The 21,679-nt window shown below is 46.3% G+C and overlaps 1 protein-coding gene across 2 annotated transcripts in view; it reads left to right on the forward strand.

Annotated features, from left to right (window-relative positions):
* MFSD10 (major facilitator superfamily domain containing 10) overlaps nt 1-21,679 on the forward strand; it is a 999,075-nt gene that overhangs the window by 85,759 nt on the left and 891,637 nt on the right. For both annotated transcript variants that reach the window (XM_069632064.1, XM_069632063.1), the window contains exon 2: nt 1,897-2,106. In XM_069632064.1, the coding sequence (XP_069488165.1) occupies nt 1,921-2,106 (186 nt within the window). In that variant the 5' untranslated portion in view covers nt 1,897-1,920. The remainder of the gene's footprint in view (nt 1-1,896; nt 2,107-21,679) is intronic.

Below are 21,679 nucleotides of genomic sequence, written 5' to 3' on the forward strand. Positions count from 1 at the left end.
CGCACTATTAACTGCATTTAGCGAAATCCGGTATCTGTTATCCTTGGATCTATGTTTAACAGCCCTGCATTGGACTATTTTGTAATCAGTCAATTTACCACTGAACCCTGCCTCCTCACGGACCTCTCTGTAACATGGTCCATTGTACTGTACCTTCTTCTAATGTTGTACGCCACCTTTGTATGTGCGACTGTATGTAACAAATGACTTGCCTAAGCTTTGTATGTGCAACTGTATGTAACAAATGACTTGCCTAAGCACCCAGCTACCCCAGGGTTTGGCTGTGCTATATAAATAAACCAACTAAACTATTTAAATGCCTGGTGTAGCACTCTAAGATCACTGCAGTAGTATCTACAGTTAAACTAAAGGATTCCCAATAGATATATAATTGTACATAAGGAGTGTGGATGGCATCCTTATTACCGAAGCGCGCTTATTTGCCTACAATCTAGCGCAGTGCAAATTGCAGTCCCATGACGTTTGACGGATTTTCGGTCTGTGAAAGCGTGCTATCAATCACGTGAGAAAAGCATACTTTTGGGAGACTCAGTGACGGGTTGTGTGCATTATGACCTCTGTCAAGGAGCTCTTCTTCCAGGGATCAGCTGTCCGCGAGATTGAGTTTTCCCACCCCCGCCAAACCTTATAAGTAATATATAGAATCTCCCCTCGCGTTCTGCTGCTACTTACCGGTTTAGCGTGCCTATATAAATGCCAACCGAGTAATCTAGTGAACTGGTGAACAGAGTGAACTGTTAAGCGTGCAATGTACCCCGTACTTTATTTTTAAATACGCCTGGTATTTTCAAATGGCCATGCTGCCCATACACCTTAATGGCGCCTGTTGCAAATGACGTGTACGGAGCACTGATTGGTGATTACCTCAAAGTTAACCAGTATTGCATTGTAGGCCTGCGCCCGTGACTCGATGCGTGTGAATCCCATGCAGTAGGACAGGACACTACTTATGGATGGCTCGAATATAGAGCACGGAATTTTGAAGTAGTAACTTTTGACTTAATGCTTAACATTTTTAACCATTACTGTTCGGCATCGGTACCCTGCTGTGCAGCGTTTTGACGCACTCTAAAGTAAAAATGTCTTGCTTGTCACTGTCGTTGGCTTGCTATGCCACATGCACACAGATTATTCAGGTGTAAATTAGATGTACAAGTAACTGAAGGAAAGGCATAGTAAAAATGTTCCTGAATATCCATGTATGTTAGGACTGCGCTGCTGTTCACAGACAATGGCATGTCCCTTCACTGATGCTCCTTTGGCAACAACAACATATGCACATTTGGTAGCAAGATATCTGCGTATGCTGTACACACTGTGCTCTTCTATTACAGCTATGTTTATCGCCCCATGAATGTTTCTACCTCTACATACAGCGTTCATAGTTTGTTCTCCATCAATGTACCTTAATTGAGCTGCTAGGAGAGTTGTCCAGCCTGTTGTAAATGTCACGGCTTAAATCATGTATTTCTCGTTCATTCCTGGCCGTTTTTCCTCTTGTGGGTGCACCGTACATCGTTTGAATGTAACATCTATTGTTGTGTTCATTGTTTGATAACCACAATATCATTGTATTGACTTGTGCACATTTTCGGTGATCTCAAAAAAAAAAAAAAAAATAAAAAAAAAATGTTTTAAAAAAGTGTACTTTTTTTTCTGCCCGTGTTTTGTTCCCCCTCAAACACAAAGCTTGTCCCTTTACTGCCATGACTCCACCCAGGCAGGCCCTCTGCCCCCAGTTTTTTTTTCTTTCATTCCTACCACTGCTGGTTGCAAAATGTAGAGGGGAAGTAGTGGTGGGGACATTTTCGGTTTGGTCTGTTGAAACTTTCTTTTAAAAGGTTTAAAGCAGGCTCGTTATTGGTGTCGTTTCAGTTGGGGAGCAGGCCGCGCGGGACGATGGCGAAGAGCATGACGCGAGGAGAGGATGCGCCCAGGGGCATCGCACAAAAGAAGGCCCCGGAAGAAGCGGGTCCAGGTCGCGTGACAACCGTCGTGTTTCTGGCTCTACTCATCGACCTCCTGGGATTCACCCTTATCCTGCCACTGCTCCCGTCAATCCTCGATCACTATGCCAAGGCTGACGTAAGTGGCGCACCGGCTTGTGCTGCAGTTTCAGTCACCTGCGCGGGCTGACTGTAGAAAGTGAAGTTACCCCGATGTTAAGTGACTCAAATTGGGATCCCTTTTAGTGTGACATATGGCGGGACCCTGACGTGCTTCGGTTCGAAAAGATGGCAAGAGCTGTCTGTCACACACGTGTTCTCCCAATAACTTCATCACGCCTTTCGTTTATAAAACATGAATTTAAACTGTGTTTAGGCAGTGGTCGCCTTCCTTGGTTTGCACCTACCCACCTCACTCACCCCGCCCGCCACTCGCAAGATTAATTTTATCCGAATGGCAAAACATTGTATGGGCCTCATTTTAACGAGTCGTTCGATTGTGTGAGCATTGAGCCATCTGCCGGGCTTCCGCAATGCCGGCATCACGTTCTTATTGCTTGTCTTGGCTTTCAGCCAGATTTGAGTGGTTGTGGTGAATTGCTGTGGGTTGGCAACTTATGTTGCCTTAACTGAAGAAAGAGATTTTAACTTTGTAATCAAACCACCCGGTGTGTGTGAGAGTTGTAATATAGCACAGGATATATTTTTGACAAAAATGTCTGGGAACCCTTCTACCGACAACGAACACTAGCAAATAACCAGTTCTGCGTCAAAATGGACAAGTGGCAAGGGTCTAATATTGCGTAGGAAAATGTAAAAAAGTTTTTCCCTGTAACTTTTGTTTTTGTCCATGAAATTTAACCAAATTCATTTGGCATGCAATTCGTCTGGTCAACTCTGACCATTCGCATCAAATTTGACAACGTTCTATGATTGCTGAAAACCTTTGTTTTTTAACATAAGTATTTCCACACAGTCTAAACAAATGTAATATTTGGACAATGTTGATACTGGGAACTAAAGATTATCGGCGCACATTTAGACTCTAGGCTCAGCTAGTGCATAGTGCATTCCGCAAACTTTTTATTATCGGATCAGCTAAACGCGAAATTTAAGGCAACAAAAAGTATTGCTATTTCCGTTTATGCATAGAAGGCGCAAAGTAACACTGAATTAAACATATAATGCCAAACCTACAGACAACCGCTGCTCTGAACTCTCTCTCTCTCTCTCTCTCTCTCTCTCTCTCTCTCTCTCTCTCTCTCTCTCTCATTGACCCGCACATATTTCGGTCCTGTACACTAATGGCTGAGGGACAAAACTAAATGAATCGCATTCTGCTAAATGAATACCTTTATGCACGAATTCAAAAGAGGATCTGCTGCACCCAACAAAAGGCCAGACGTACATGTTCCGTAGGGTCAGAGGGACTAAACGAAATTAACATTTTTCCAGAAAATGACAAATTTGCAAAACACATAACATGATCTACCCCATCCAACACAAGTCTGCAAACATAGCTCACATACAAACAATACAATTCTCACCAAAAAAAAAACAGTGGTGAAAAACATAAAAGGTTTCGATCTATAAAAAGTGAAAATATGTAAATGTTGGGAATGCTAACATTAAGATTTAATTGGTTATTAAAAGAAACCTAGAATGAAACCAACATTGTTGGGGCCCTCCCACTCTCAAATGACAGGTAAAAAAAACTAACATCAGCATATACTAATAGCAAAACCTACATTGCAAACATACAATACATTCTGAAAAACTCGAAATTAACCATGCAAATATATAGGAATAATATACAACTTCTGTTTAACTAACAATATACAATTACGAAAATGAGTAGCTCACAACAACTCGGGCTTTTACTAACCGCTTAAACCCACGTTTCACATCAAACGCATTCACAAGCAAAGTACAGACACCCCTATAACATCAGTGTACAAAGTAAAGACACAAAACTATTAACATAGGGGCATGGTTGGGGAGGCTATCGGTTAAGAGGGCTCCCTGAGAACCTCTGATGCAGTGAAGGCAGACAAGAGCATGGTGTCCTCTCCCGCTGACCTGCCGCCGACAAACCTAGATCTTGTAGCTGAGTCTTTTTCCGACTTCTGAAGGTGACAGCAAACTGTAGATCGACCCGGATGATCTGTGGGCCGTATGGGTGTATAATGGCGCTCTTTTTTTTTTTTTTTTTTTTTTTTTTTTATTTAGTTTGGGTTGGCTAATTAAATTAACCTTTCAAACATAATTACTTTTATACAAAACACATACAATAAAAAGCAAGGTATGCCAGTCGACAAATAAAACATCATACAATATCACATGTGATTAGCATGATTAATCATATAATCGGAATAAAGAAAGCAATCAATTACTCACTTGGGCAAATTGGGCATAAATGCTTATTCAGGAATTGAATAGTGGCTATTCTTACTGTGATCTTTGGAGTCGCAAATAACTCATTCCATAATTCATCATTTGAGCGTATTATATAGTGATGTCTTGTTAATTTATCAATAATATCTTTTCTCTGCATTTTTAAAGCCGTGCATTCTATTAAAAGATGTTTCAAACTTTCCTTGGTTAGTTTATCATTACAAAATCGACAGAATGAATCATCCAGCTTAATGATGCCCCTTCTTACCAAAATTTGTTTGGTCGGCCATAGATTCAGGCGAAACCTCAGTATTTGGTTTCTGAGTTTGTGAGAGGGGCATTTTAGTAAATAATCCGCGGTTTGGCTGAATTTTTTATGCCCAAACAGAGCTCTATAAAAATCTTTTAATTTTAGACAATCTTGTTAGGTTATATGCCAATCAAGTTGGTATAATTTAATTTTGGCTTTAGAAGGATTAATTAGTAGAGTGTCTAATGAGATATTTGCTTCCGTCAAATCGGACATGACCGCCGCTCTCCAACTTGATGGAAATAAGTGTACTGAACGTAGAAGATAGTCTGCCAGAATCTTAAGTATGCCATTACTCGCCAGGCCCAACACACATTTTCTGAATAAACAGCATCTCTTCCATGAAGCATGTATATTTACTGATAGAATTCCCAACTCAAAGCGGAGCAGTGCTGTTGGACTAGAGTTTGGGAGATTCAAGACTTTCTTCCAAAATTTTGCCTCGAATTTATTCCAATAGCATGCCTCCACAGGTAGCCAAGCCTCACATCCATAGGTAATAATGGGAAGTACCTTTTGCTGATAAAAGGTTAGAATATGCTTACATGAGAACTTACCATACTTATATTGCAATATTCTGGCTTGTGATATTAATGTGGTCAATTTACCATTTAGACTGTCTCTTTGGGGCTTATTTGTGGGAGAGTTACTGAATAGAACGCCCAGGTATTTATATTCATTCACCACGTTCAACTTTTGTTTATTCAGAAACCAACAGTACTGTTTCCTTAATCTTGACTTTGACTTCGTGTATAATGGCGCTCTACGCCGTGGCCTCCAGCTAGAAGCACTAGCCGCATCCCGGAACGCCAGGTGATAGAAGCGTCGACTGCGGGGTGATGAAAGGTGCAGTGATTCGTCCTGTCCAGCAGAACGGGGTGACCACCGCCTGATGCCCGTCAAACTGCCATCAAAGTGGAAGCAGGGATTCGGAGACCCGGAGCAAAGGACTGGTGCTGGCCTAGTGCCCCATTCTGCAGGGGCGTGTGGGGCAAGCTGTCCCGGGAGAAAGTTCAAGCAGCGTGAGATATGCCTGCCGAACCCTCCGGAGTGGTGGGGGAGGAGGCTCGGCGCCGGCGAGAGACCCGGAGTGCAGAGTTGAGGGGCAGGCCCACATGCCGGGTCCTCCAACATGCCAGAGAGTCCGTAGCGGTTCCGAGGAGGGACGGAGCTTGCACTCTGCGTGAGGCCCGGGCTGCGAATGTAGCGGTGAACAGGTGAGTGGAGTTGGAGACCACCGCAGCGAACTGAGGCCCCCCCCCCACAGAGACTACTACATGCTGAGAACTACCTGGCTTTAATGTGCAAGTGGGGCTCCCCGCCAGCGCGCCCTGGCTCGAGGAAACCTCACAACCTGGAGCAGGCAGTGGTCTCCTTATTAGCTTGGAAGTGCTAAAGAGTTTTCCATGTGGCTACTGGTATACCCACACAAAGCAGTAGCAAGGCAAGTGCACTCCCAAGGGTTGGACCCTTTCATAAAACTACCCGCATGGGAATCTGCAGTGGCTTGATGTTGCTATGCAGGAGGAAGATCGCATCACCCTTTCAACTGCCTTCTGACACGTGCCCCACTCCGGTGATCTACCTCCATGGAAGGCTTGCTGGAGCAGCATGTGGCAGGCAGGTAGGAATTTGTCAGCGTTTAAGCTGCCCAGAAGCCTGGCCTCCCCGAACCCCCCCCACCCCCCCCCCGTGCTGTCTTTGGTATGTGGAGGCTTGTAGCCAGCACCCCAAACCCCCGCAGTTCGCTGATCAACACAGATCTCTGTAATAGTTTTACGTGAAGTCCTAACTCGCAACTAAGCTTAGAATCAGCCTGACATTTTTGAATTAGTTGGCTGTGGGGGCTTCACGGCTGGAGCCGGTGGCTGGTGTGGATTTGGGGGGAGAACAGCTAAGCCTGTGCCCAGTGGGTGCAACCACGTGCCTGACGTCAGTGGTCCAGTGGTGGTGTAGTGTTGTGGTTCTGGCGACTTAAAGCTCGTTCTGCTCGAATTTAGGCTGCAATGGCCAAAACACCAAAATCGGGGAAGCAAGGAGACCTCTCCACAGTGCTACTGCTGATTGACAAGAACCAGTGCCCAGAGGTGGTGACATTTCAAGCCCACAGGACTGACCCCCTTCCAGCTATACTTATGCACATGTCCACTAAGTCAGACCTTGAGGAACTCGGCAGAAATTTGCAAGGGAATCTATAAAAGCACTGAAGAACTCTCGCATAAGATCATTGCGTTGGACAAGAGAGTCTCTGGGGTAGAACGGGTGTCTGAAGTGGAGGATACATTGTGTGAGCAATCCTATGAGGTAGGGAATGTTCAAATAGACTGGTGATTTGGAGGCGCGCTGGTACACCCTGGAAGATGAGCAGGAGAATGGGGAGACTCGCTCCCACACAAATAATATCTTGGGCATTGCAGCACGATTGAGTGATTATGACCTCCCGGGCTTCATGACTGATCTCTTCCGATCCAAGTGCAATTCCTTGTATGACTCCGACCTAGCTGCACTTAAAAGCAAGTGTAGGGTGGCTGAGAGGAAATGGAGCGCTTCTTGTTCATCCTGTGACAAACTGGCCTGTTGCCTGCTCCAAAGCCAATACAGACTCTGTCCTCACCAAGAAGAGAGTCCACATTCAAGCCCATGTCTCTGTGGCATCTAACAACTCTTTTAAATCTGCAAGGAACTGGCCAACCCTGCTGCAGTCTCTACCCCTCCTATTGCCTCCCAGGCTCTTTGCAATGCCCTTTCCTCTCACTTTATCTCAAAAACCCAGGACATCCTGTGCACCCTCTCCTCCTCGGCCCCTCCTTCAGCCAACACCCTGTTTCTCATCCTCACCTCTTTTCTCCCCTGATGAGGTCGCTAGACAAGTCCGTTCTATGAAAGCCTCGTCAAAACAGGTTCATCCCTGTTCCTCTAAACCCATCAAGGACCACATCGATACCCTCGCTCCGGCCCTTGCCGATTTTTTGCAACCTCTCCTTTGCCTCAGGATCCTTCCCATCCCCTCTGAAGTACTCCCTTGTGCATCCTCTTCTCAAGAAACCCACAGCTGACCCTTCTTGTCTGGCTAACTACCGCCCAATTTCCATTACTCCCTTTTGGTTAAACTCCTGGAAAAGCTGGCCATCTCTCAGCTTAACCTTCATTCCGATTCTGTTGGTGCTCTCCATGACCACCAGTCTGGCTTCAGAGCTGCCAGAATCACGGAAACTGCTCTCCTGAACTTCTGTGAAGATCTGCTCTCCAACCTTGACTCTAACATTCCTTCTGTCCTCATCCTACTCTATCTCTCCTCTGCCTTCGACATGGTCAACCATATCACCCTCCTCGACAGTCTCCGCGATAACCTGGGTATCACCGATTAGGCTCTGGCCTGGCTGACCCCTTTCCTTTCTGATCGACCCTCCCATGTCCAACTGGGGTCCTTCCGATCATCCATCTCCCGCTCTATCTGTGGTGTTCCCCAGAGGACTAACCTCTCGCCGTGGCTGTGCAATGGATACTTGGCAACTTTTGCCATTTTCTGCTCCAATTTCCAGTGCTACGCTGACGACACAACACATTTTCAGTCTGCCCTCAGCCCTTTCCTCTCCTTCTCTCATCTCTGATTGCCTAACTGCCATTCAAGATTGGTGTGCCGCCAACGATCTTTGTCTAAATGCTAACAAGACTGCGATCCTCCTCATTGGTACACCTTCACCATCCTTTCCCCTCACTCTCTGGCGGGCCTCCCTTGGCCGCCCTCCTACCCTTGCCTGCGAGGCTAAGAACTTTGGGGTCATCTTTGACTCCACACTTTCATTCTTCGTCCACATCTCTGACGTCTCTCAAAAGTCAAACTTCCTACTGCACCTCCTCCGAGGTACGCCGGCTGTCCTCTCCTTACCCCAGAAACCCACTGTCTCCCAAGCTCTGGTTCTCTCTAGGTTGGACTACTGTAAAAGCCTCTTTCTAAATCTACCTGTCTCCACTCACCACCCTTTACATCTAATCCAGAACAGGACTGCAAGACTTGTCCTTGGCCTCAAGCCCTGGGATCGTATCTCTCCAGCTCTGAAATCCCTTCATTGCCTCCCAGTGGATGCAAAGAATACATTTAAAACCCTCTGCATTGGCCACAAGGCTTTCTGGGGCCTGGGTCCAAGATACCTTCAACTATCCCTCCGTAAATATCTCTCCTCTCGAGCTCTTCGCTCCTCTACCACTAACTCCTCAGGGTCAGTTGTTTTTCAAAGAAACAAGCTGGGGGTATATCTGTCTTCGGCGGGGGCCTCCCTTTGGAACAGCCTCACTGGCACTTTGAAACTTGAGGAGAACCATCTCCGGAAACACCTCAAGACCTTCCTCTTTGCTTCTGCCTTTGCCCCCTTCTCCCCTGCTGATCTGTTTCTCTCTCTCTCTCTCTCGGCAATGTGCACCTGGCCTCTGGACCCAGGTACCTGCTCACCCTGCCACCCTCCTGCACTGCCTCCGATCCACCCCTTGCACTGGGGTCTGTATCTGTACCCATACAGTCCTCCACCCACTTTTCTTCTGCACTTATCAGACATACCCTGTCCATTAAACCCAGCCCTTACCACTTGCTGGCGGCACTACCACTGTTTATTGCCTTTATTATTATTTATCTGTTTTCTCCTCTGCTCTGCACTTTCCCCTTCTCTCCCCCCCCCATGCACTTTTCCTTTTTTTCCTTTTCCCATGCACTTGCGCATTTTCAATGTCACTGGACCTAGTAAGATGATTGTTTTCAGTTCTCCACTGTTCCCCTCTCCTTCCTTGCCTTGTCACGCTCTGAAACACTTGTGTACGAGCGAAATCTAAATAAAAAATCTATTCAATTACCTTGATGAGAAGGTTAGCATCTGCTGAGGCCTAAGATCTACCAGAAGCATGGACATCTTTAGACTTGAACAACACTTGTGCAATAAAGAAAGACCCAGAAGAACGGACTTCTGTCTATGCCCCCAGACTCTGGAACCTCCTCCCCATCAACCACTCGCCCCTCGTTTCTGCAATTCAGGAAGGAGCTCAATACCCGCCTCTTCAAGGAATGTCTCTTCCCTAACACCTAGGTCTGCGCACCCTCCTTTTCCACCGAACCTGAAATTAGGTGATCTCCACCCTTGGTTGCTTGTAGATCAGTTGCTGCCAAATTGACTGCATCCCTGAACCCTTTAATGAGCTCACCAGACATTTTATTGCCCCCTTAATCCCCATTTGACTTGCAAAGCGCCATGTTCCTTCCCGAAGTTAGGTCAGTGCTCCATAAATAACCCAATAATAATAATGAAAGCAGGAGGACTGCTGAAGGAAATTTGACTGGGGCCTAGGTAAGAATGAAGAACGCCTGCTGCTGTGGCATTGGAACCTGTATGGGCCAAGGTGAAGGTTGGTTCCGGTTGCAGGACAGTGCAACAGGGTTCAAACGACTCAAGCAGGTACGCAGATGTATCTTTCCACGTAGCAACATTTTCGTAGATGGTTCTTTAAAGTTTGTAATCCATAACATATTAACCCCAGACAATTTGGTTTGTCCAGTTACTGGTGTTTTGTCTCTTTCGTTAGCTTGACTCAATGTAAGTTTCACATAGGGTGTTTCTCTGCTGGCTCTCAGAGGACTGCATGGACCTAAACTACCATCCATTAGGGTACTTGCATCCAGTCATGTGAGAGTATTCACAGAAGACCTGGTTACCATCTGTGCCCTGATCCTAAGCTGCTTGGTGTCTTTCAAGAGCATATCAAAAACATCTGGGTCTGCTATTAGGCCTCCTAGTAGTACTCCTCGAAGAAAAAGCAAAAAATAACTAGGGCTTCTTGCCAGAGTCCCAGTTTGGGACTTTCACTCTCACATGTGGTATCACTCAATCTTAAATATTAGTCTTCTGTTAAAAATGTGGCTCAGTTATGAAGACGGGTAGCTTTTGCCATCATTGAGTAAAGGATTGTTAGTTAAAAAAAGCTCACCAGTGATGATGCTTGTCTCCGGTTCTTGAACAATGATTCTGGTGGCGACAACTAAGTGCGACACGCAAGCTGGATGACAGGCGGTCCACTAGAGAAGGGGCTGAAGCAGAGGAAAGATGAACTGTTGACGTTGAGGGTTCCATGTTAGCATGTCCCCTGGGGAAAAAGTCACCAGGTAGGGAACATATTTTCCTGCACCCCTAAAAGCCTTCCCCACATATTCAAGGACGGGTATTATTTACTATTGTATACTCCCGTCCTAGAATATTTGGGGGAAAGTGCTTGAAGTTCTTTCGAGTGCAAATTCTGGTAAATGTCGTCCCCTGGCGACCTTTTCCCAGGCGACTATATAACTGGATACCAAGTTGAGGTATGTCCATTTGTTTCTATTCAGTCATCATTGGCTATACTGATTGGGTGTTTTGGACTGACTACAATTCCCAACAGTATACTGTTGCAGACTATGGGTGTAGGAAATGGCAGTGAAGGCTTATTTGTATGAGTGAATGTTGGCGTGGTTTTTGATGTTGGGGCAGGGGATTGCGTACCAGTGGAGCGAGACAAATCGAAAGAGGATGAGCAGAAGAGAGGAACAAGGTGGACGATGAACAAACTGAGGGTGGTGGTAGATCGAAGGGTGCAAATTGGAGATCAGCAGAAGATGGAGACAGCTGGGTTGCGGGTGGGGTCGGGGGCGCTGAGTCCTTGAATGAATTTGAAGTAAAGTAGCAAGAATTGGTTGAGGGACCAGTTGTGCACGGTGAGACAACCAGTATGAAGGCCGTGGGACGAGAGGAGACCGGAGCAGAGGGTGATGTACAGGGCAGGGCGCATGTGGCGAAGTTAAGGATTTTGTCAAGGGGAATAAAGTAATAGAAAGGCAGGCCTAGGACAAAGCACAAGTAGTAGAAAAGTGGACGCTGGGCCAGAGTGAAGCTTTAGATTTAGTGGAGTGATTTTAATAGAAGAGTGGATGAGGGTGGGGAGCAGGGGGATATTTTGGATGTTAAACAAACTTGTCCTGGCAGCAATGGCTCACTAGAAACCCATGTTTGCATACCTTGGAGAAGGGTACGAGGTGGTCAGTGGAAAATAAAAGGGGGGTACAAATGGCAGGGACAGTGGGTCTGGGATATGGATCCCTTGAGTCTGGGGAGTTGCGCATAAGATTAACATCCAGTAACAGATGGCGGAGTGGCAGTCAGCGAACCTTGAGGGGGTCGTAGGAGAGGAAAATAGAGTATTTTGGCCTCAACTGGAGTGAGGAGATGGGCGAACCCAATGAAGGAGAGCAATTTGCAAAGGCAGTGTAAAGCATGAAGAGCAATGGGCCCAGGAGGAATCCATGGGAAATTCTGACTGGAAGAATAGTAGGGTCCGTGTTAAAAAGATGCTCCCTCATGACAAACAACGTTCCCTCCCAAACTTCAAACTCTGACATTTAAATTCACTGTACCAGGCTGCCACTGCCAAGCACAGATAGACCCACTTTCGGAAAGTGGTTTGGGGCATGGAGGATGCATTATGGTGTCACTCCTGTATCCGTGGAACCTGGTGGACCTGAGAACCAATGGTGGGGGAGCAGGAGGCAAAAAGGGAACAAACGGGACTGAGGAGTGTGGGTTGTTCGGGTGAGTTCAAGGTGCACGGAGGAGGCGCAGCAAGAAATCAGGTGGTGGAAGGATGGTGGAGTTGGAGCATGGTGGTAACTAGTGTAGAACGTGATCTAGTTGAGTTATTGGTTGGTGAGAGAAAGTGGTACTCTGATGCATGTGTGTGGTGGGTAAGGTGAGTGGGGCTTAGTGAGAGAGTAAGTCAGTAATTGAAATTGATTGAGCAATGTGACTGGTGGAGTGTAGAGAGTGGTGGCAGTGGGGAGTATTGGGAGAGAAGTGTAGTAGAGAGTAGAAGTGAGGGGTAGAGGTGAGACAGAATAACATTGGAGGGACCAAGGAGAGCAAGACTGTGAGTAAGAGAAGGGAGAAAGTAGAAGGAAGGCAAAGTATGAAATACACATCAGATGAAGGCATACAAGGGCATGACAAGGATGAGACTGGGTGACTGGAAGACACAAATTCCTTGTTCAAAGACTTATTGTGAGACCCTAGGCCCTCAACATTAGCCAGGCAGACTTTAGATGGTAGAGGTTACAATCTTGGGGATTAGCGAAGTCTGGGCTATAGTGGGGGAAAACCTACAGGAATCCGAGCGAGGGGGGGGGGGTTTGAGGGGAGCCCTTAAATGGACCCCATTTATTTTGATAATAACCATTGAACCTTTTTTGAGAGTTGGCGTATTCTTGAGGCCTGAGACACTGCCGCTTGATCTCAAGATGGCGGACAAGCCTTTTGGGACATCAAATCATGGGTGACCGGAGCAAATTCACTCATTAGAATAAGTGCAGCACCTGATAAGTATTTTTTTTTAACTTTATTTATCAACACACACAGGTAATGCACGTACATTTATTCAATCCTCTTAGCAACTTTACAGCATAATCAATTCGTTTCCTTCTGAGCCGGAGTTCTCCAGTTCTGCTATTTCCGCCAAGTATTTTGTACCTTGCCCATATATTTCTGGGCCGTGAGGAGGGTAGCACCGAGTCAATATATAATTCTTCAGTGTCATTAGTCCATACTGGTCCCTGTCCGCTTTGGTTGGCGGGTGTGAGTCTTTCCATTTCATTAATATTGCTCTTTTGGCTATTTTCAGGCTCAGGTTCAACAGTTTCCGCCATGTCGGGTTCATTTTCCCAACTGCCTCCAACAAACATAGCCTCGGTGACCAATCCACTGGTTGATCTGCCATCCCATCTATAGCGTTGCAGATCTCTGTCCAGTATCCCCTCAGTTTTGTACATGCCCAGAGCATATGAAATATATTAGCTGCTTCCTCGTTACATCTCGGGCAGGTTCCCAGTGTGACAGGGTATATCTGTTTGAGCTTTGATGGAGTGTAGTGTGTCCTATGTATTATTTTATAGTGAATTAGTTTGAATCTGTAATTGCATGATACCTGTTTGGTTAATGCGCAGATCTGGGACCATTCTTGTTCATCTATTTGTTGCCCCAAATCTTGCTCCCACTTGCTTCTGGCCGTATGTTTCACTACAGGGCGAGACTGCATTATGATTTTGTAGAGAGCAGAGATTGTAATTTTTCGTGTCCCTCCCGTAAACCTATATCCAAGCCCCATATTTATCTCAGGTTCGTTCGGAAAGGTAGGGCATGCGTTTTGTATGGCGGCTTTTACCCGAACATATTGCTGTTAGGGTTTATTTGTATTTCCCACTGTGTCTTTGATGTCTTCCCATTGCACAAAGCATTGTTCCGGAAACATTTGTCCCCATTGTTAGATACCCCTGGCGGTCCTGTGCATCGCCACTTCACTATCTCTCTTGAAAGGTGTATGGGGATTACCCCATAGTGGCATACTCTGGTGGTATAGCCTGTCAGTTCCAAATATGTTAGCTATTTTAGCCCATGCCGTAGTCGTTACTCTAGTGGGGTCTGTGGTATTGTAATGCTTGGGGTTGGGTCTAGTCATCTTGTGGAGTGCTGCTATCGCTACATGTTCTTTCAGAGCGGGTGGTGAGGTATCTGGGTTGAGAAAATGTGTGGCTCATTGTGCCGCGTAGTGTGCCTGTGCCGCCAGGTAATCTAATTCCAGATCTGGTGCCATCAGACGCCCCTCGAGTAAGTGTCTGTTAATATCTTCCAGCTTAGTCTAGGATGTCCTCCCCAGACGAAGGCGATGCAGGCACTGTTCATTTTAGCAAACAGGGCGCATCCTGGCCAAACCGGTACATTGCTGAATAGATGTTAGGGAGAATTCGCTTATAAAGCTAATTTCCCAAACCTAGTGAGTCCCCCAGCAGCTTTGTTGGATTTCTGGGGTTTGTTTTTTTCTCCTGCTAAGAGTGAGACTCTTTTCCTCCCACTCTTAGGCATGATTTGAGGTATGTCTTTGACTTTTTGTGTGCTTATGGGCTATGAGGTCTTTTACTCCATAGGGTATCATCTGTTTTTGTGTATGTGTTACACAGCACCCTCAGTGCAGTAACACAGGGGTGTCATAGTGACCCCCAAACATAGACTCCATCCCCTGGGACTGACTACTGTCTCCCAGGGCATGTAAAGTCATCATTGACTTTACTGGTCCAAAATTGTGAACAGAACCAGTAGAAACCATCATATTGTGGAAGTACTGGAAGGGGTTAATTCGATTGCCCCTGGGTCTGTTTCCAAGGGGGCACTGTCCAGTCGCCCCTTGTCGAGTTTGTGGCTGGTGACAGTGGTTACCACGCAAAATATTCCACCGGAATATTTCCTATGGGATTTTCCCATTGATTTTTAAATGCACCACTTTTTGGTGCAATGTTAAAGATACCGCTGGTTTATTTATTTAATATTAAATCCCCGGTTGGGTCTTTTTGCCAGAACTCTTTTCTAAAATGGCGTTCGTGTCCGTCTCTAACTCCAACCAAGGTCGGGCCCTTTGTTCCACTTTTTGGCGGGCTTCTCCACAGAAGCCCTCCAACCGGTCCCACTCTGTCTGGGTTCCACAGGATGTGTGGGTGGGGGAATTGGCACCCTGGACTGCGTTGCCTTAGCAACCCAAGTCGCACTCTGTTCTGATTGGCCTAGTGGTGAGCCGCCCGGCTCACCACTTCGCATGTATGAGTGACAGCTAGTCTGTTGAATGGGGGTTTTTCTGCATAAAAGCAGGGCTTTTGGGACTGGAACTTCAGAAGTCGCCACAGGACCTAGGAAATCCGAAGAGGGAAGAAGCTGAGCCATCTGCAACGACACCACCGGTGGAGCCCTGCTGCAACGACCTCACCACTTTCCCGACGCCAAGAGAAGATCTTCTGCTGAAAGTCTTCTTCCTCTGAGCTGGTGGGATCCACCAGTTCACCATTTCGCCTTCCAGGACGTCTTTTGGTCGACTCGCCCGTGCCAAGCACCCCGGCAGCCGGATAGCCAAGCTTCACCACTGTGACCGCGAATACCAGGAACGCACCTTTTAACCGACTAACTCTGCGGCTGGATTCTTCCCTGGGCAGTGCAACGACTCCAAGTTTCCTCCTCGACGAGATCCTCTCTTCCCCTGGTCGAAACCACGAACTGCACCCGCTGCCAGGAACAACTGCCACCGCTGGAGCTCCCTCAACTTTAAAGGTACTGTGTTCCACCTGGCCCCCTTTTCTTCGGTTTGCTCAAGGTGACCCTTAAATCCTTGGCTTTCCAACTGGGTTGGCCCCCAGACCTTCTAACTTTTATCTTTTGGACCACCGCAACCTCTTTTGAACATTTCTAGAAAGACTTGAATGCATTTCTCAACTGTGAGATCTTGGGCACATTTCACTTTGCTCCATTTAAAGTGGGCTTTGCCTAGGAACTTTGGCTCTACAGTCGACTCTGCCTTCACTAACTTCTTTTGGTCTTTTAAAAGTGTTGGGAACTGTTTTATTTTTATGACCTGCCTTTTTCTCTCCCTTTTAATTAATTATTGGAGTGCCATCTAGGTTACGCACTCACCTCTGTTTTGACAAAACGTGGTGTTTTGACTTAGACTTGTCTAATAATTCGTAAGGGAGGTATGTATACTTTTCTGATTGTGTTTTGAACTTGCTTTGATTAATAGTGCTAGTGTATTTTCTAAAGTTTGTGTTAAATAAATAATTATATACTTTTGATACAAAGCTCTGGTCAGTGTTTGCTTGTTCTACTGTGTTTTTAGCCCTATTGTGTATCCTCTGTATACTGCCTAACTCTTCTTGAGAGAAGTCTGACTGCTCAGCCACAGCTACCAGGTAAATCTGGGTGGTACAGACTGCTACCAATTGGGTTTAGTGCTTACTCCTGTAGTCTTAATCTTTTTGCTGTGTTCCCCAAGGGAACTGCACAGGATTCTGCCTAACACTAGATAGAACAAATTGTCCCCATCATTGATATGGGTAGTGCGCTCCAGCGTTTTATTTTAGTGCATAAATTGTCAGCTAATGTATTGTAGTTTAGGGCCCGGGATAGTTGGGCTGTTCTGGCGATGTTTGCACCCAAGTACAGAATATGCATTGGGCACCACATGAGACCATATAAGTTCTGTGGTCGTGCTGTGTTTTCTGTGAGTGGGAATATCTGACTTGCTTGGGTTGAGGCATAGGCCAGAGTATTCACCGAATCTTGCGACTTCCGCCAGGACCTTACCCAGTGAACGATCCGGATTTCTCAGGTAAATTAAGATATTGTCTGCATTTAGTGTTATAATGTGTAATTTGCTCTCGATCCATAGTCCATATGGGCTGTATTGTGCTCTATGAATATCAGCCAGGGGTTCTATTACGAGGGCAAACAGTAAAGGTGACAACAGGCAGCCCTGTCTGGTGCCCCCACGTAACTCTAGTATGTCTGTTAGGGTGCCGTTAATTCTGATCCTGGCATAGGGACATGTGTATAGTATTTGGATCCATTTAATGAATTTCGGGCCAAAACCGTAATTACGCAGAACCCCAAACGGGAAGGGCCAGGAGACAGTGTCGAAAGCTTTTCGCATATCAAGAGATACCGCTATCCCTTGAGTTTCGGGGGGTATTGTGGCCAGGATCTCGTGGCATCGTCTTATGTTTGTTGCTGTGGATCTCCCCACTATTAACCCTGCTTGGTCTTCATGTATCATATAGGGCATAAGCGGTGTTAGTCTAGTTGCTAGTATCTTGGCTAAAATCTTTGCGTCTGTATTAATTAATGACAGTGGTCTGTACGAACCACAATCCTCTGGGGGTTTCCCTGGTTTTAGCAATAGCGTAATTACTGCCTCTCTAGTTGTTTCAGGGAGTTCCCCTTTATTTAAGGATTCCATCCACACAGCGTGAAGTCTGGGTGCCAACAACTGACTGAATTCCTTATAGAATTCTGCCCCTAGGCCGTCTGTGCTGGGAGCATTCCTGATTGGGAGTTCTTTGATCGCTTCCAGAATCTCTGCCTCTGTGATTGGAATCTTTAGTGAGTCCTTGGTGGAATCGGCTATAAGCGTCGTTGGGATCTGTGAGAGATAATGGTCCATCTCCTCCTCAGTGACATTGCACTGAGGGGAATACCGCTTTTTATAGAATGAGTAGAATGTTTTTCACCTTACGATGGTCTGTGGTTACCGTGCCATCCGGGGTTTGTATGCAGGATATGGTCGTTGGACCTCTTTCCCCTCTCACCGTTCTAACTAGTAGTCTCCCAGGGCATTCACCCTCCCCATACCGACGCACCGCGATTGGCTTATCGAAGTATCGGATCTCCTGATCCGCCGCTTCTGTGTACTCCTCTAATTTGAACTTAATGTCTGCGATAAACTTTGGCGTTGGGGAGCATGCGTACCGGGATTGCAGAGAGGTTATCTGTGTCCAAAGCATGCCAGTCTACCCCTGATATCTTTGAGGATGCCGCATTCTGTGGATATCTAATTACCTCTAATGCACACCTTAAATGCTTGCCACAATATTGCTGGGCTTGACACAGATCCTTCATTGACGTCAAAGAATTCTTTTATTTGTTGGGCCATGGTGTTTTTGTATACCAGGTACCGTAGGACTGTGGGTTTGAATCTCCATGGAGGCCTATTAACCGTACCACCGGGGATTTGCATTGTTAGCTGTATTGGTGAATGATCAGAATATGTTCTGGGGTAGATGTGTGTTTGTAACCCAAGACAAGACTTCATTATCAACCAGCCATAGATCTATCCTAGAGTGCATGTCATGCACGGAGGAGTAGTATGTGTATTCTCTCCTGGAAGGGTTTAACATTCTCCATGCATCTTTAAGGTTCAAGTCTGACATATGGGCAAGTATTTTCTGTGCTGCCTTGGTTAGCGATCTAAGTATATGTCGAGGATGGTGTTAAAATCGCCGCCACTTCACATAGGCCGTGGGGTAGTTTGCTAGTTTTTTGAATATTGTGGAGTAGAATTCCGGGCATCAATATTTGGGCCGTAGATGTGATGTTTAGGAGAACTATCTCCTTACCACAGAGGGTGCCATGAAGTAACATGTACCTACCCTCGGGATCACATTCAGCGTGCATGCAGTTATACGGCACGGCCTTGTGCACTAAAATCGCCGCCCCTCTCACCCGTTTAGAATACGTAGTAAAGTATTGGTGCGTTCCCCAGTTGGGTACCAATTTCCCTCCCTGCTGTGGCCCTACGTGGGTTTCCTGTAGGAAGATTATCTTGGGGTTCTGTCTATTAATATATGCTAGAACCTTCCTCTTCTTGATTCTGGAGCCCAGGCCACGTACATTCCAGCTCAGTATTTTAATATTGTCCGGGTCTGTAATAGCCATTGTCTATGAGGTAATGGTAAACATTTGCATGACTGTGTGTTTCCGTTACATGCTCACTAGCCTTTGCGCTCACCACCTCTGTGCTTTTTTTTATTAACACTGTTCATTCCATAACTGAACCCCAACTTATCTCCCCCCCTCGCTCACAGTTCCCCTAACTTCAACTGTGTCTTTAGAGTCCCAACCCTTCCCGCCCATCAACTTCTCAAGCACCTGCTACAGGGGGGGCTGTGGCAGTTTCCAGTGCCCATGCCTACATAGGCAGTGTGTAGTGTGTCTGGTTCTCCGTTGTTGCTCTCACTCATCTGTGCATCCGTGGAGCGATGTTCATCAGCGCAATTTATAGAGTAAGACATGTGCCCCAATAGTGTGAGCCTCCCAGAGGGTGGGGGGGGGGGTTGCTATTATCCATTTCTCCCAAGAACGTGTTATATGTTCACATGAGCTCAAGAGCTCCCTTCTGTTCCAGGTTGTCTAGCTTTGGCCGGGATGTGCGTTTCTACAAAGTTTGCAGCCTCTTCCGGGAATGTGAAGAAATATATTTTGTTTTGATGTTGGATTTTAAGTCTGGCTGGGTAGAGCATTGCGTTTTGAACTTGTCGTTCTCGTAGTAGCTTCTCAACTCCCGTGAAGAGTTTCCGTTCTTGTTGCACCGCCAAAGTAAAGTCTGGAAAAATACGTATGGTGTTGGCCTCTGTTAGGCAGAAACCTGTGCAGTTCCCTTAGGGACCACTGCAAAAAGTTTAAGACTACAGGTGTTAGCAGTAAACCCAATTGGTAGCAGTCTGCACCACCCAGATTTACCTGGTAGCTGTGGCTGAGCAGTCGGACTTCTCGCAAGAAGAGTTATGCAGTATATAGAGTATACACAATAGGGCCAAAAATACAGTAGTACAAGCAAACACGGACCAGAGCTTTGGTATAAAAGTATATAATTATTTATTTAAAAACACACTTGTAAAATACACTGGCACTAATATGTCAAGCAAGTTCAAACAGTCACTAGAAATCTATACACCTCCCTAATTAATTATTTGACAAGTCTAGGTTCATACACCACTTATTTAGCAAAACAGAGGTGAGTGCGTAACCATAGATGGCACTCCAATAATTATTTAAAAAGGGAGAGCAAAGGCAGAAATAGGAAAAACACACAATACCAACACTTTTAAAGAACCACAGCAAGTCAAGAAACGCAAGATCTACTGTAGAGCAAAAAGTCTATAGGCCAGGCCCACTCTTGGAGAGAGCAAGGCGGAATGTGCCCAAGATCACAGTGGAAATGGACTAAAAGTCTTTGCAGGAAAGTCAAAAAGAGGTTGGATCAAGTTAGAAAGGTAATGTTAACAGGTCCGAGGTCACCCCAGGATAGAGAGTCAAGGATTTACGGGACACCTTGGACAGTCTGTTGCAAGGGAGACCAGGCGGGACACAGTACCTGAAATGGTGAGAAAGCTCCAGCGGGGGCAGTGTTCCTGGCAGCGGGTGCAAGTCGGTGCTTCGTCCAGGGGAAGAGAAGATCTCGACGTGGAGGAAAGCTGGAGGTCGTTGCACTGCCAGGGAAGAAACCAGCAGCAGAGTTTCCCGGTTAAAAGGTACTACCCTTTTATTCGCGGTAGTGCTGAAGCGTGGCAACCCGGCCGCCGGGGTGCTTGGCACGGGCGATTCGACCACGAGACGATCCAGGAAGGCGAAAAAGGCGAACTGATTGGTCCCACCAGCTGAAAGGGAAGAAGACTCTCCTGGAAGAAGATCTTCTCTGTCATCGGGAAAGTGGTGAGTTTCATACAGCAGGGCTCTACCGGTGGTGTCGTTGTTGTAGATGGCTCAGCTTCTCCCCTCTTCGGATTCTTTAGGTCCTGTGGTGACTTCTGAAGTTCCAGTCCCCAAAGCCCTGCTTTTATGCAGCAAAACCCCCATTCATCAGCCTAGCTGTCAATCAAACATGCGAAGTGGTGAGCCGGGCGGCTCTCCACTGGGCCCATCACACAAGAGTGTGACTTGAGTTGCCAAGGCAACTCAGTCCAGGGTGCCTATTTCCCCCACCCACACATCCTGTGGAACCCAGACAGAGTGGGACCGGTTGGAGGGCTTCTGTGGAGAAGCCCGCCAAAAAGTGGAACAAAGGGCCCGACCTTGGTTGGAGTTAGAGACGGACACGAACGCCATTTTAGAAAAGAGTTCTGGCAAAAAGACCCAACCGGGGATTTAATATTAAATAAATAAACCAGCGGTATCTTTAACATTGCACCAAAAAGTGGTGCATTTAAAAATCAATGGGAAAATCCCATAGGAAATATTCCGGTGGAATATTTTGCGTGGTAACCACTGTCACCAGCCACAAACTCGACAAGGGGCGACTGGACAGTGCCCCCTTGGAAACAGACCCAGGGGCAATCGAATTAACCCCTTCCAGTACTTCCACAATATGATGGTTTCTACTGGTTCTGTTCACAATTTTGGACCAGTAAAGTCAATGATGACTTTACATGCCCTGGGAGACAGTAGTCAGTCCCAGGGTATGGAGTCTATGTTTGGGGGTCACTATGACACCCCTGTGTTACTGCACTGAGGGTGCTGTGTAACACATACACAAAAACAGATGATACCCTATGGAGTAAAAGACCTCATAGCCCATAAGCACACAAAAAGTCAAAGACATACCTCAAATCATGCCTAAGAGTGGGAGGAAAAGAGTCTCC

The sequence above is a fragment of the Ambystoma mexicanum genome, chromosome 6q (genome assembly GCF_040938575.1).
Source record: "Ambystoma mexicanum isolate Mex_15411 chromosome 6q, UKY_AmexF1_1, whole genome shotgun sequence".
Taxonomy (NCBI): domain Eukaryota; kingdom Metazoa; phylum Chordata; class Amphibia; order Caudata; family Ambystomatidae; genus Ambystoma; species Ambystoma mexicanum.